At 34.1% G+C, this 11909-nt stretch overlaps 1 protein-coding gene across 7 annotated transcripts; it reads left to right on the top strand.

Annotated features, from left to right (window-relative positions):
- Positions 1–1357: 1357 nt before the first annotated feature.
- LOC107605268 (putative inactive receptor kinase At4g23740) lies at positions 1358–7022 on the top strand. Of its 7 annotated transcripts, none has more exons than XM_088492212.1 (6): positions 1358–1430; positions 3208–3280; positions 3538–3579; positions 3880–5075; positions 5170–5818; positions 6251–6370. In XM_088492212.1, the coding sequence occupies exons 4-6, from the start codon at positions 3887–3889 to the stop codon at positions 6354–6356; spliced, it is 1944 nt and encodes a 647-aa protein (XP_088348338.1). In that variant the 5' UTR covers positions 1358–1430; positions 3208–3280; positions 3538–3579; positions 3880–3886; the 3' UTR covers positions 6357–6370. The 7 variants fall into 7 exon arrangements, with proteins under 7 accessions (XP_088348338.1, XP_088348340.1, XP_088348336.1 ...); XM_088492214.1 differs by lacking the exons at positions 1358–1430; positions 6251–6370 and adding exons at positions 2899–3124; positions 6874–7022; XM_088492210.1 differs by lacking the exon at positions 1358–1430 and adding an exon at positions 2899–3124.
- The last annotated feature ends 4887 nt before the right edge of the window (positions 7023–11909 follow it).

Raw genomic sequence — 11909 nt, 5'->3', positions numbered from 1 at the left:
TTCGGATGCAACGTAAACAACGCATATATATATTGATATAATAAAATAAAATCTAATATTTTCGATGATTAAATTATGGATGGCTCTGATACCACTTGTTGGAATAAATTAATTTCAATATCCCAGATCATCCATATTGAATCATCAAAAATATATATATCATAATGCGGAAGCGTACCTGAATTCATAAACATGAATCATACGATCGGAAGAGTTTAGATCTTGTGGTTCTTTCGATCTTCCTCAACCAAAGCCTTCTGTATTACTAGGATGCTGAACTGCAACTCTTTTGATGGGGAAAGAGTAACAAAGGCGGCTTTGGCATATTGGGGACCGAAACCCTGAAGGTCTATTTATATTTGAGCATGGCACCCATTAAACCCTTAAACCCAAATAAAATAGTATCTAAAGCCCAAAAGATAATATATCTAAAATCCAAAAAGATAATTATCTAAGGAACAAAAAATAATATCTGGTTTTATTCTCATTTAATTCCAAATCAAAAGTAATAATGACTTATTCAATTTAGCATTTATAACAATAAATGAGATCACCATTATATAAGTCATTTAATTTGAAATAGCATAATTTGTGATTATATTTAATATATGTATTGCCCATAAATAAGTTAGGAAATCAAATAATTTCCTAACATACAACACAATTTTTAGTACATAATACAGATATTTTAGTGCACAAAACATAAATTTTTAAAGGATCATATATCTAAAACATTGTCTCACCCAATCAACAAAATATTTCCACAAAAAAAAATATACATATTATGTACAAAAATTTAAAATTTATGCTATATCCAAAATTTTTTGTGCTATATCAATAAATTTATATGTTCTCTAACAAATTTTTTTATGCTGAAAAAGCACAAAAATGGAGAAGTATTGTAATAAAATAGTCTTTTTATTAATTAGATAATAAAATATTATATAAATATTTTTTTTTGTAATATATATATTATCATCTAACTTGTGAAAATTCCAATTTATTTTACTATTTATTTTTAAAAACTAATTTAAAATATTTAATCTTTCAAAAATTAAATTGATGGAAATATAGTTTTAAATCATTTTGACCATTTAGGCATAGACAATAAATACTGTTACAAAAAAAAAAAAAAGACAATAAATAGCATGTGATTCTATGAAACTTAAAAGAAATGTGTAAAGATGAGTGTGGCAATATGAGGGCAGAAGATGAGGGAGCTGGAGAGACAAAGCCCATGAGGTTATTATTGCTCCCTGTCCTCTGTCTCTCTACTCTTTACTTTCACTTTTTTCTTTCATTATTCAGTTTTCATTGTTCCCCACTAACCTTTCAAGCTTCAACACACAAATCCACAGAAAACTTGACACATTATCAGTTACCAAGCACACGAAGAGCTTGCGTCGCCTAAGATCAGTTACACTCACTAGGTATGCCATTTTTTCTTTAATTTTTTTCTTTAATGCCAGTGTAATTGATCCTTAAGTCCTGTTTGGTTTTCTTGAGCATTCAGCATACTTCACTTTGAGAGTTTGATTTGGGTGTGCTGAAGAAAAAGGAAATAAAAGAAATCTTTATGGAATCATTTCATCAAATTTATTCTTTTCTATAATAATTTATTCATTAGGTACCAATTTAGTTTCTATGTACTGATAAGGGTAATTTTTTATACATATATACATTTACGTGTATTATTATGTCATTAAAAATAATTTATTTTTAAATTTATTATTTAAAAAGTCATATTCTAAATTTGATTAAATAATTGTGAGCTCATCAAAATTAAACTTAAAAAATAATTATTTTATTGATATAATAATGCATAATTAAACTTTTCAATAAAATATATTTATATTGATGATAGTTACAAATTATATTAATGCATTAATAGTAAAATCCTTTTAAAAACTTTATTCAATCAAATTTGTTATCTTAAAATCATTTATGTAGTAAAATAAAAATAAATAATTCTATGGTGTGATAATATGTAATTGAATTTTTATATAATATTAAAATTAAATCATAATAGTGCATTGAGATAGAATTATAAAAGGATTATAAAAGGTGCTTTATAAATCTAAAAAAATAGTTACTAAACTAGTAATTATGTATTTATATATATTATTTGTATATTTTTTTTATAAAAATAATTAGTTATTAGAATAATTTAATTTTTTAAATAAAATAATCAAATGTATAAGGATAAAAATTAAAATACTCAAATTTTTTTGAGAATGTTTGGCATTATGAAATTATTTTTTAAAAAATTTAAATTAATAGATAAAAACACATAAAATAATTAATATTTGGTATTTTTTTTTTAAAGTTAATAGTAAGACTCAAACCCGTGACTTTTAAGGTAGCGTTTGGTAGAGAGATAGAGACTGAGAGATAAAGACTCAGAGATAGAGACTGAAATAAATTTCAGTATTCTATTTGGTGTAAAATAGAAGACAGAAATTGAAACAAGAATGAAACTCTAATTTAATTTGTACAAAGGGTAAAATTGGAATTAATTAATTGAAATTAATTAATTGAAATAAGGGTATTTTAGGTATAAAATATTATTAAAGTTTCAGTTTTTATCTCTAAAAATTTTAGTCTCCTATATTCCCATTTTTTGAAGATACTGAAATACTGAAATTTTAGGGACAGAGACAGAAATTTTAGTATCAGTTTCTGAACTAACAAATATGATACATTGATATTGAATCTCACTTTTTCAGTTTCTGTCCCAATATTTTAAAACAAATGCTAACTAAATAAATACGAGGAGACTATATTATTTGAACTATATGATTGGCCTCTAATATTTGGTACCTTATTTAACAGTTCAATAAGTATTTAATATGTATGATATGAGTTGAAGTGGTGTATATAAATCACATGCCCCGTTCTGTTGGTGCGGACTTGCGGCGTAAAATAATACATACGACCTTCAAATATTTGCAAATGAGTTTTGTGCAGATTCCATTGCATGTGATGTGAATTACTTTTGTTCCCGCGAGCACACATCACATTATCTTCCAAACTATACTCAATCCACACCATCATATATTGCACGGCCCCTACTTTGGAGTTTTTCATTTCTTTCTTATCAGATTATGGCCTACTCCTTTTATTGGTACATATATATATAATTAACCCAACTTCGTATCTTTTTCTTTTTGGTTTTCTTGAATTTCATGCATATTCTTGTTTGTGTAGGCCATTGCTACTGACTCTGTGTACATCAACAAGCTTTGCTGGATTTTGGAATCAAAGAGTTTGTTTCTGACTTGTGAGTTTTACTTTTCTTGATATCAGTGTTAAATTGGACGTTTTTACAAACAATTATAGTAATAAAAGTTTTAACCATAAATTATTTGATCCACATGAAAATTATTTTCTAATTTCAACAAAATTTATATCTTTTTTTGTCTGCTGTCCACGATTCTTGTTTCAACAATGTTACTAACTATTTCAACAAAAGTGATGAATCAACTATTTAGTTTCTATGTTTTGGTTCACGTCTTTTTTCTGTTTCTAACTTTTTAGGGAATCAAACACAGTAGGTGACCAGAAAAAGGGGCTAATAAGGTGAATTTCCTTCTCAATCAGTGGCTGCTTATTTTGACCCCAAAAGATACTTTGATCTTATAATTGTATAATATATAGTTTTAGCCTTTTCGGTCCAAATACAAAAAGAAATTAACAATCTTTTTTCTTTTTTTTCCCCTCTCAATTGTCCTTTTTACTGCTTTGTAGAAACATCATTGCTACTGATTAATTTTTCAAATCATTGCTTTGCTCTCTGCATTGAAAAACAAGTGTGAAGAATCTTTACTTTACACAAGCTTCCATCTAAGTGTTGGTGTTTTCCTTTTCCATCTTTTGAAGCCAGAAAATGAGCATGAAGCTGAGCCTCTTCATATTTGCTTTCATGATCATTGGAGCAATGTTCTTTGGTGCTGAGGCTGAACCATTGGAAGATGAACAAGCTTTGCTTGATTTCTTTCACAAAATTGATCACTCAAAGCATCTCAATTGGGGTTACAAGACTTCTCTATGCAAGAGCTGGACAGGAGTTACCTGTGACTCTCACCAATCGCGAGTCGTCGGCCTCAGGCTACCACGAGCCGGATTAATTGGTCCCATACCATCCAACACTCTCAGTCGCCTCTCGGCCCTTCAGACTCTGAATCTTGAATCAAATAGAATAACTGGTCCATTGCCATTGGATTTTTCAGTTTGGAAAAATCTTACCATAGCAGATTTTTCCAACAATTCTTTCATTGGAAGCATCCCTTCCTCAATTTCAAAGTTGACTCATCTCAATTCTTTAGATTTGTCCCACAACTCTCTTTCGGGTGAAATTCCTGACCTCAATGTTCCTAGCTTGAAAGAGCTGAATTTGGCCAACAATAACCTTAGTGGAATTGTGCCCAAATCCCTTCAGAGATTTCCGAGTTGGGTCTTTTCCGGTAACAAGCTTAATCTTGATCTTACTCTTAATCACACCTCTGAATATGCATCTGCTAATTCTCCTCTTCAACAACCGAATAATTCTCACCCAACAAGGAAAAACAAAAGGCTCAGTGAACCTGCATTGCTTGGTATCATAATAGCTGTTAGTCTGGTGGGATTTGCAGCCATCGCGAGTTTCGCAATTGTGTTCTGTTATAAGAAAGGAAGTGGTGGTGGAGGTGGACAGTCAGTTATGAAGTCCCATAAAACAGAATTCTCGTCGAAGACAGAAGCTTCGTTGAGCAGAGACAGGAACAAAATAGTCTTCTTTGAAGGCTGCAATCTTGCATTTGACCTGGAGGACTTGTTGAGAGCTTCTGCTGAGGTTCTTGGAAAGGGCACATTTGGAACTGTCTATAAGGCTGCAATAGAAGATGCAACGACGGTGGCAGTGAAGAGGTTGAAAGAGGTAACTGTCGGAAAACGCGAGTTCGAACAGCAGATGGAGGTGGTGGGGAGAATTAGGCATGACAACTTGGCTGCTCTAAGAGCATATTATTACTCAAAGGAGGAGAAACTTATGGTATATGATTATTATGAACAGGGCAGTGTTTCTTCAATGTTACATGGTATGTTTTAAGTTATTTGCATATTTTTCCAAATTCATTTCCCTCTTTTAAGTTATTTTTTTTGAATTCATTGAAAAACGAATGTTATGTGTAGGGAAAAGAGGGGAAGGCAGGGTTTTGTTAGATTGGGAAAGTCGGCTAAGGATTGCGATGGGCACAGCAAGAGGCATTGCTCATATCCATGCTCAAAACGGAGGGAAACTTATCCACGGTAACATTAAGTCCTCAAATATCTTTCTCAACTCCCAGGGATATGGTTGTATATCGGACACCGGCCTCGCCACATTAATTAGCCCAATACCACCAGCAGCACTAAGGGCAGCAGGATACCGTGCACCAGAAGTAACCGACACGCGGAAGGCGACGGTTGCAGCTGATGTCTACAGTTTCGGAGTCCTCCTTCTAGAGCTCCTAACAAGAAGGTCTCCAATGCACGCCACTGGAGGAGAGGAAGTAGTCCACTTAGTTAGGTGGGTGAACTCTGTTGTTAGAGAGGAGTGGACTGCAGAAGTCTTTGATGTGGAATTACTAAAGTACCCTAACATAGAGGAGGAAATGGTTCAGATGCTACAATTGGGAATGGCATGTGTTGCTAGGGTTCCAGATAAGAGACCAACAATGTTGGAAGTGGTGAAAGTGGTGGAGGAAATTCGATTACATAGTGGGAATAGACCGTCCTCGGAATCTAGATCAGAGGGTTCTACACCAAATAGAGGACATGCTTCCACATCAATTATTACAGAGTGAGATTCTTCGGTGTAATTTTTCATTGATTTAAAATTTTGTTGTCGTTACTGGTTAGCACGGGCAATGATTTGGATATATATTATTGGTTGCGAAGTTGGTAAGCTACTAGAGTTAGGAATGCCAAGTCAAGTTGGGTCCCCCAATTTGGTAATTTACTATTTTGTAGTGCTTCATTTGGTTGTCTTCTAGTTTAGCAGTCCGAGGAGTGAGAAATAGCGAATTTCTTTCTCGCTTCCTCGGCGGAATTGACGGGCGGGTATAACTCTATAAACTCCAAATGTTATAAAATTTAGTTTAGTTTAAACTCCAAACTTGCTCGACATTTTTTAATGTAAAATTGGAATTAGGGAATGTTTGATTTGTAGTTTTAATTTTTTCTGAAAATTTTTGTGAATAAAAATTGATAAAAATAAGATGTGATTTTTCAGTAATAGTGTTGTTCCGGTCAGGAACCGTGCTTCGAGGTATAGCTCGTCAACACCGGGAGATGCTATATTGTCTTTCTATTTCTTCATAAACTTGATCTGGACGTAAGACCTACAAAAAGGATTCTGGCACTCAAATTAGTACTAATCACAAAATATCCAATCAAGACTGAGTTTTTTGTCCTTCTCTTGTATGGTCTTTTGTGTTGTGTTTTGTAGTTTTGATTAGTTCCTATTTATTATCACTGGTGGTAACTGTTCTGTATGCTTAGTGGTCGAGATTTGCGCATATCGTGAAGGTCTCCCCCAACGATTACTTGATGAGATTGGGTCGACTAGTGGAAAATCAGTTCCAAAGTATATCGTCGTGTATCTGAGTTATTAGGGTATAGATCACAGCCCCCAAACTTGACCTGCTATTGTGTAAGCAAGTTGAGCTTTGTCAGAAAAGGGATTCATGATGTTATACCTCGGATTTTAGCTTGTCCTATTAGCCCCCAAGCTCAACTCACGACCATTTGGTTAGCATGGTCAAGCTTGTGTATCATTTATTTGTTTACAGAATTCGAAGCGTGTCGTTGTAAATATTCTGTGATGTAATTATTGTTGCTTTACGGTTATTTCAGGGAATCAGGACCATTTATTTTGGGTAATAAGTGAACAGTCTTTATTGATCATAGGTGAAAATGAGGTCTCTGTTATCAGCAAGGGTGGGGATATTGGCACAGAGGCTGCACAATCTAGTGCGCGTCCTTTTAACGCAAAGAGAAAGAAACTCAATTCAAAAAAGTCTCTTGAAATTTTGTCCGTGATAGATTTAGATATTGGTTCCGATGTTCAGAAAGGGGGTGAAAAGACAGATAGACTTCATGGTTTTGTTGGTGGTGCAAATGCCGAATATGTCTGGAGCGATCAATTTCCATTCATGACACTAGCCGACAAGGTCGCTCAGTGCCCAAATGATGTTTAGCTTTTGAAGGATATGGGAAAAGTTGCTATGGGACAGTATATGCAGGTAATGAGAAAGTCGTTGACATCCATGATATGTGATTTTGCTTATGTTTCAGTTGTGTTTGATAAATGATGATTTGCTTTAGCTATATGCCTTAGTTTTCAGCCTTTGTATGCTGGTTAGATATGTAGAAAAAATATTGAATGTTTATTTGATTAAACCTCCGAATATTGGAGGTGCAAAGTAATCAGTCTCGTTAACCTGAGTAAAACCCTGATTTGGGAAAAACCTCGATGGTAGGAAAAAGAGTACTCCTCAACTTTGTTTTATAGGTACAAACTAGCTATAATACGAACTTAATGAAGATATGTTCCAAGTATTTGGTAGCTCGGTTCCTGTGACATTTTGCAAAGAGTATGCTCCTTTTCTGTGTACTTTGATATTCTGAAGGGTCCTACCCAGGTTGCAGTAAGTTTTCCTTGTCCTGGTGGTTTTTAGACGTCTTTTAATTTGCGTAGGACGAGATCACCTTGTTGCAATGTTCACGGTCATACCTTTTATTGTGTTTTCGTTATATTGTGGCTTGCATAGCTGATTGTCTCAATTTGGCAAAGCCATGTTCTTCATCTAACGTGTCTAACTTGGCGGATCATGCTTGTGTGTTAGTTTCATCATCCAAGAAGTCGGTTCGCAACGATCCTTGTGAAATTTTCACTGGTATCATCGAATCTCCCCTATAGACTAGTCGGAATGGTGTTTCCTTTGTTGTGGAATGTGGTGTGGTGTTATAACTCCATAGAATTTCAGGTATTAGTTCGGCCCATTGCCCTTTGGCCTTTGCTAATTTTTTTGTAAAGATTGCAAAATAATTTTGTTAGTAGCCTCGGCGAGTCCATTAGTCTGCGAGTGCTCTATCGAGGATAAGTGATGTTTTATCTGTAGGTTTTCTAGAAAGAATGCTATCTTTCTATCAGTAAATTGCCTACTGTTATCAGTAATAATTTTCTTATTAGGTTATCAATATCTACATATAAAAAACTTTCAAATAAAAGATTGTACCTTGTCCGAGGTTATTTTGGGGAACGGTTGTGCCTCTATCCATATTCTAAAATAATCGATTGCAACGAGTAAGAATTTTACCTGCCCCTATGATACAGGGAACAGTCCGAGGATATCAAGCCCTCATTTGTGAAAGGGCCATCCTATTTCCGAGGTGTGCAGCAGCTCGACGGGATTGTGTATTGATGGTGTGCACTTTTGGCAATTGTCGCCTTGACGAACGGATTTTTGATGGTTTAGAATTTCACAAATGAATTCTCGTTGCAAGTATAGTTTCTAAACCAATCACTAATCCTTTCATACAAAAAGTTGTTTGTCACTAAAACAAACCCCTAAAATTTATAAACCGAAGTATTCAAACCACGGGTTGTTCTCCCTAGGAATTACAATAAAGTGTCTTGTTATTGATTATGAGTTATTTTGGGGTTTTGGATAAGAAGCATGAAAAGTAAATGGCAATGAAAATAAGCTAACAACTATAAAAGGCTCTTGGCAAGATGTGAGAACTAGAAGTCATATCCTAGTTATCCTTCTCAATTGTGATGAGAATTGTTCATTGCTACCACTTAGTTAACCCTTACTAATTAAAGGAAAGTCAAGTGGATGAATTGACTTGAGCCACAAGTCCTAGCCAACTCCCAAGGAAAGACTAGCTTTAGTGCACTCCAAACCAATTAGCAATCTCTCCAATTACCAATCAACAAAGGAATTAGATAACTCAAGTGTCACTAATTACTCTACCTAGGCCAAGAGGAACAAAACTTATACTATATCTAGAAGAGGCATTTCAACAAACACATAAAAGGCAATAAAAGTAAACAACATAAATTGCAAGAATTAAAGAGAGATCTAACTACAAAGGCAATAGATCAACAATAGAAAAGCAAAGAAGAACAATTATTATGAATTACCTCTTATTGAATTGAAAGAAAATGGAAGGAACAATAGTAGATCTACAACAAAACATAAGAACAACATAAAGGAAATTACAACTAAAGAATGGAAGAAGAATGAATGTAACAACAAAGAATTGAGAGGTAGAAGGAGAAGAAGATGAATTAAAATCTAGATCTAAGAACTAAACCTAATCCTAATCCTAATTCTAGAGAGAAGTGAGAGCTTCTCTCTCTAGAAACTAACTCTAACTACTAAACTAAGCTAATGATTAAAAGTATGTTGATTCCTCTTCAGTCCTTGGCTTAAATAACATCAGAAATGAGTTGGATTGGGCCCACAAGGCTTCTAAAATCGCTGGCCACGTTTTGCTTTAAGTGAACCAGGTGGCAGCAACGGCGCGTGCGCGTACTTTGCGCGTGCGCGCCACCATACGTGTAGCAACTATGGCAAATCTTATATCGTTTCGAAGCCCCGGATGTTAGCTTTCCAACCCAACTGGAACCGCATCATTTGGACCTCTGTAGCTCAAGTTATGGTCGATTAAGTGCGAAGAGGTCGGCTTGACAGCTTTCCGGTTCTTCCATTTCTTCATGAGTTCTCCAACTTTTCATGCTTTCTTTCTTCATTCCTTTGATCCAATCATTTGCCTCCTAAACCTTAAATCACTTAACAAACATATCAAGGCATCTAATATAATCAAGATGAATTAAATTTAGCTATTTTGAGTCCTAAAAAGCATGTTTTCACTCTTAAGCACAATTAAAGGAGAATATACAAAACCATGCTATTTTATTGAATAAATGTGGGTTAAAGGTGATAAAATCCCCTAAATTCAATACAAGATAAACCGTCAAATTGGGGTTTGTCAACCTCCCCACACTTAAACCAAGCATGTCCTCATGCTTAAACCAAGAATGAAGTAAGGGTATGGCATTTATTCAATGAAAACTAACTAAATGCAATCTACCTATATGCAACTATCTAAATGAATGCAAGTGCTCGGTCAAAATAAATCAATTCCCAAGAAACATATATGCACAAGGGCTAAGGACTAGCAAGTCTAATCCACAATTGAATTGAGTTATTAAATATTTTTACAAACTTGCACGAATATTATGATCATAGGTGAAAACATGTAATTGAGCATCAAACCCTCACCGGATGTGTTTGCACTCTATTCGCTCAAGTGTTTAGGGTTGATTCACTCAATTCTCCTCTATTTCATGCTTTCCAAGATTTGTTTTTCTTCTAACAATCAACATTTATTTCATGCATGCATACAAGTATCATGAGGTCTTTTCATTGGTTGTAATGGGGCTAGGGTCAAGGTAGGATGCATATTTGGTCAAGTGAGCTTGAAATTTGAATCTTTGATAAGCTTAAAATTCCCACCTAACCTATGACATCCTATACAATTAAGTTCTAATCTAGCTACCCATTCTTCACTTTTTCACATACTCATGCATTTTCTTTTTTATTTCACAACACTTATGCATTGATTTTATTGGACCTTGCCTTGGGGCATTTTGTCCCCTTTTTATTATTTTTTTCTTCTTTTTTTTTTCTATTTTTTTTTTCTTTTCCATATTATTTTTCTTTTCTTTTTCTTTTGTTTTTCTCATTTTTTTCTTTCTTTCAAACTATATACAAGAGTACCAATGCATAAGGTCTATACATTTAATCAATACATGAGCATGTACCCAATTCCCAATATTTACAATAATAATACAAAACTACCCTTTTATTCACCCAATGTCCCAAGGTTCCCACACTTGAATGATACACACACTCTAGCCTAAGCTAATCAAAGATCCAAATAAGGACTTTTATTGTTTTCCGCTTTAAGGCTTGTAATGTGCTAAATTAAGAACAAGTGGGTTAATCGTAGGCTCAAATTTGGCTAACAATGGAAGATAAAAGGTAGGCTATTTGGGTAAGTGAGCTAAATGAAATGATGGCCTCAATCATATAAATGCATGAATACACAAAATAATGGACATAAAGAATCAAACAAATCAAAGATTACAATCATAGAAAGAGAATAATGCACACAAGAAGGAAAAATAAGTGGTTATAAGATGTAACCACATCATTAGGCTCAAATCTCACAAGCTTGTGTTCTTAGCTCAAAACATGATCCATAATATATATAATTCAAGCAAGTTCTATGAAAAGTTTTCCACTCAAATCAATTGGTGCCCTATAGATAGAGATCCTTGGAAAATTTTCATTATTTTGACTAAGCTTATTGTGTATACATATGCAAAAATAAGAAAATGCAAGTAAAAATCCTAAAATCCTAAAATGAAATGCAAAAGTGTTGGGATTAGAAATTTGTCACCCAAAATCGCCGATCGGTCGGACGACCTCCCCACACTTAAAAGTTTGCACCGTCCTCGGTGCACTCAAAGATGAGCAAGGGGGTACGGCGACTCTCCGGATTGCTATGTGTTCTTTCTTCTGCTTCCATGGTTGCTTGTGGTGCATTCGTTATGAAAAACAAAAATATAACACCATAAGATGAGAAGATATAAAAGCAAGGAAGCATACATTGTTGGAATGAGGTAAATCACTAGAATGAGGTGAGTGAATTAGTGTGACATTAAGGAATATTAGGTGTGTGAATTCTAAATTGCGCGGTTTAGAATACACATTAGCATAAAAGCTATGTCACAAAAGAAGCATGCACTTCACTTATCCTAGTGTGCTTGAGATGCTTTAAGTAAGCTTGTAAGGTAAGACAAGCATTAGAGA

Source organism: Arachis ipaensis, chromosome B6 (genome assembly GCF_059453495.1).
Source record: "Arachis ipaensis isolate K30076 ecotype BB chromosome B6, ASM5945349v1, whole genome shotgun sequence".
Taxonomy (NCBI): Eukaryota; Viridiplantae; Streptophyta; class Magnoliopsida; order Fabales; family Fabaceae; genus Arachis; species Arachis ipaensis.
This window is presented reverse-complemented; position numbering and strand designations above follow the sequence as displayed.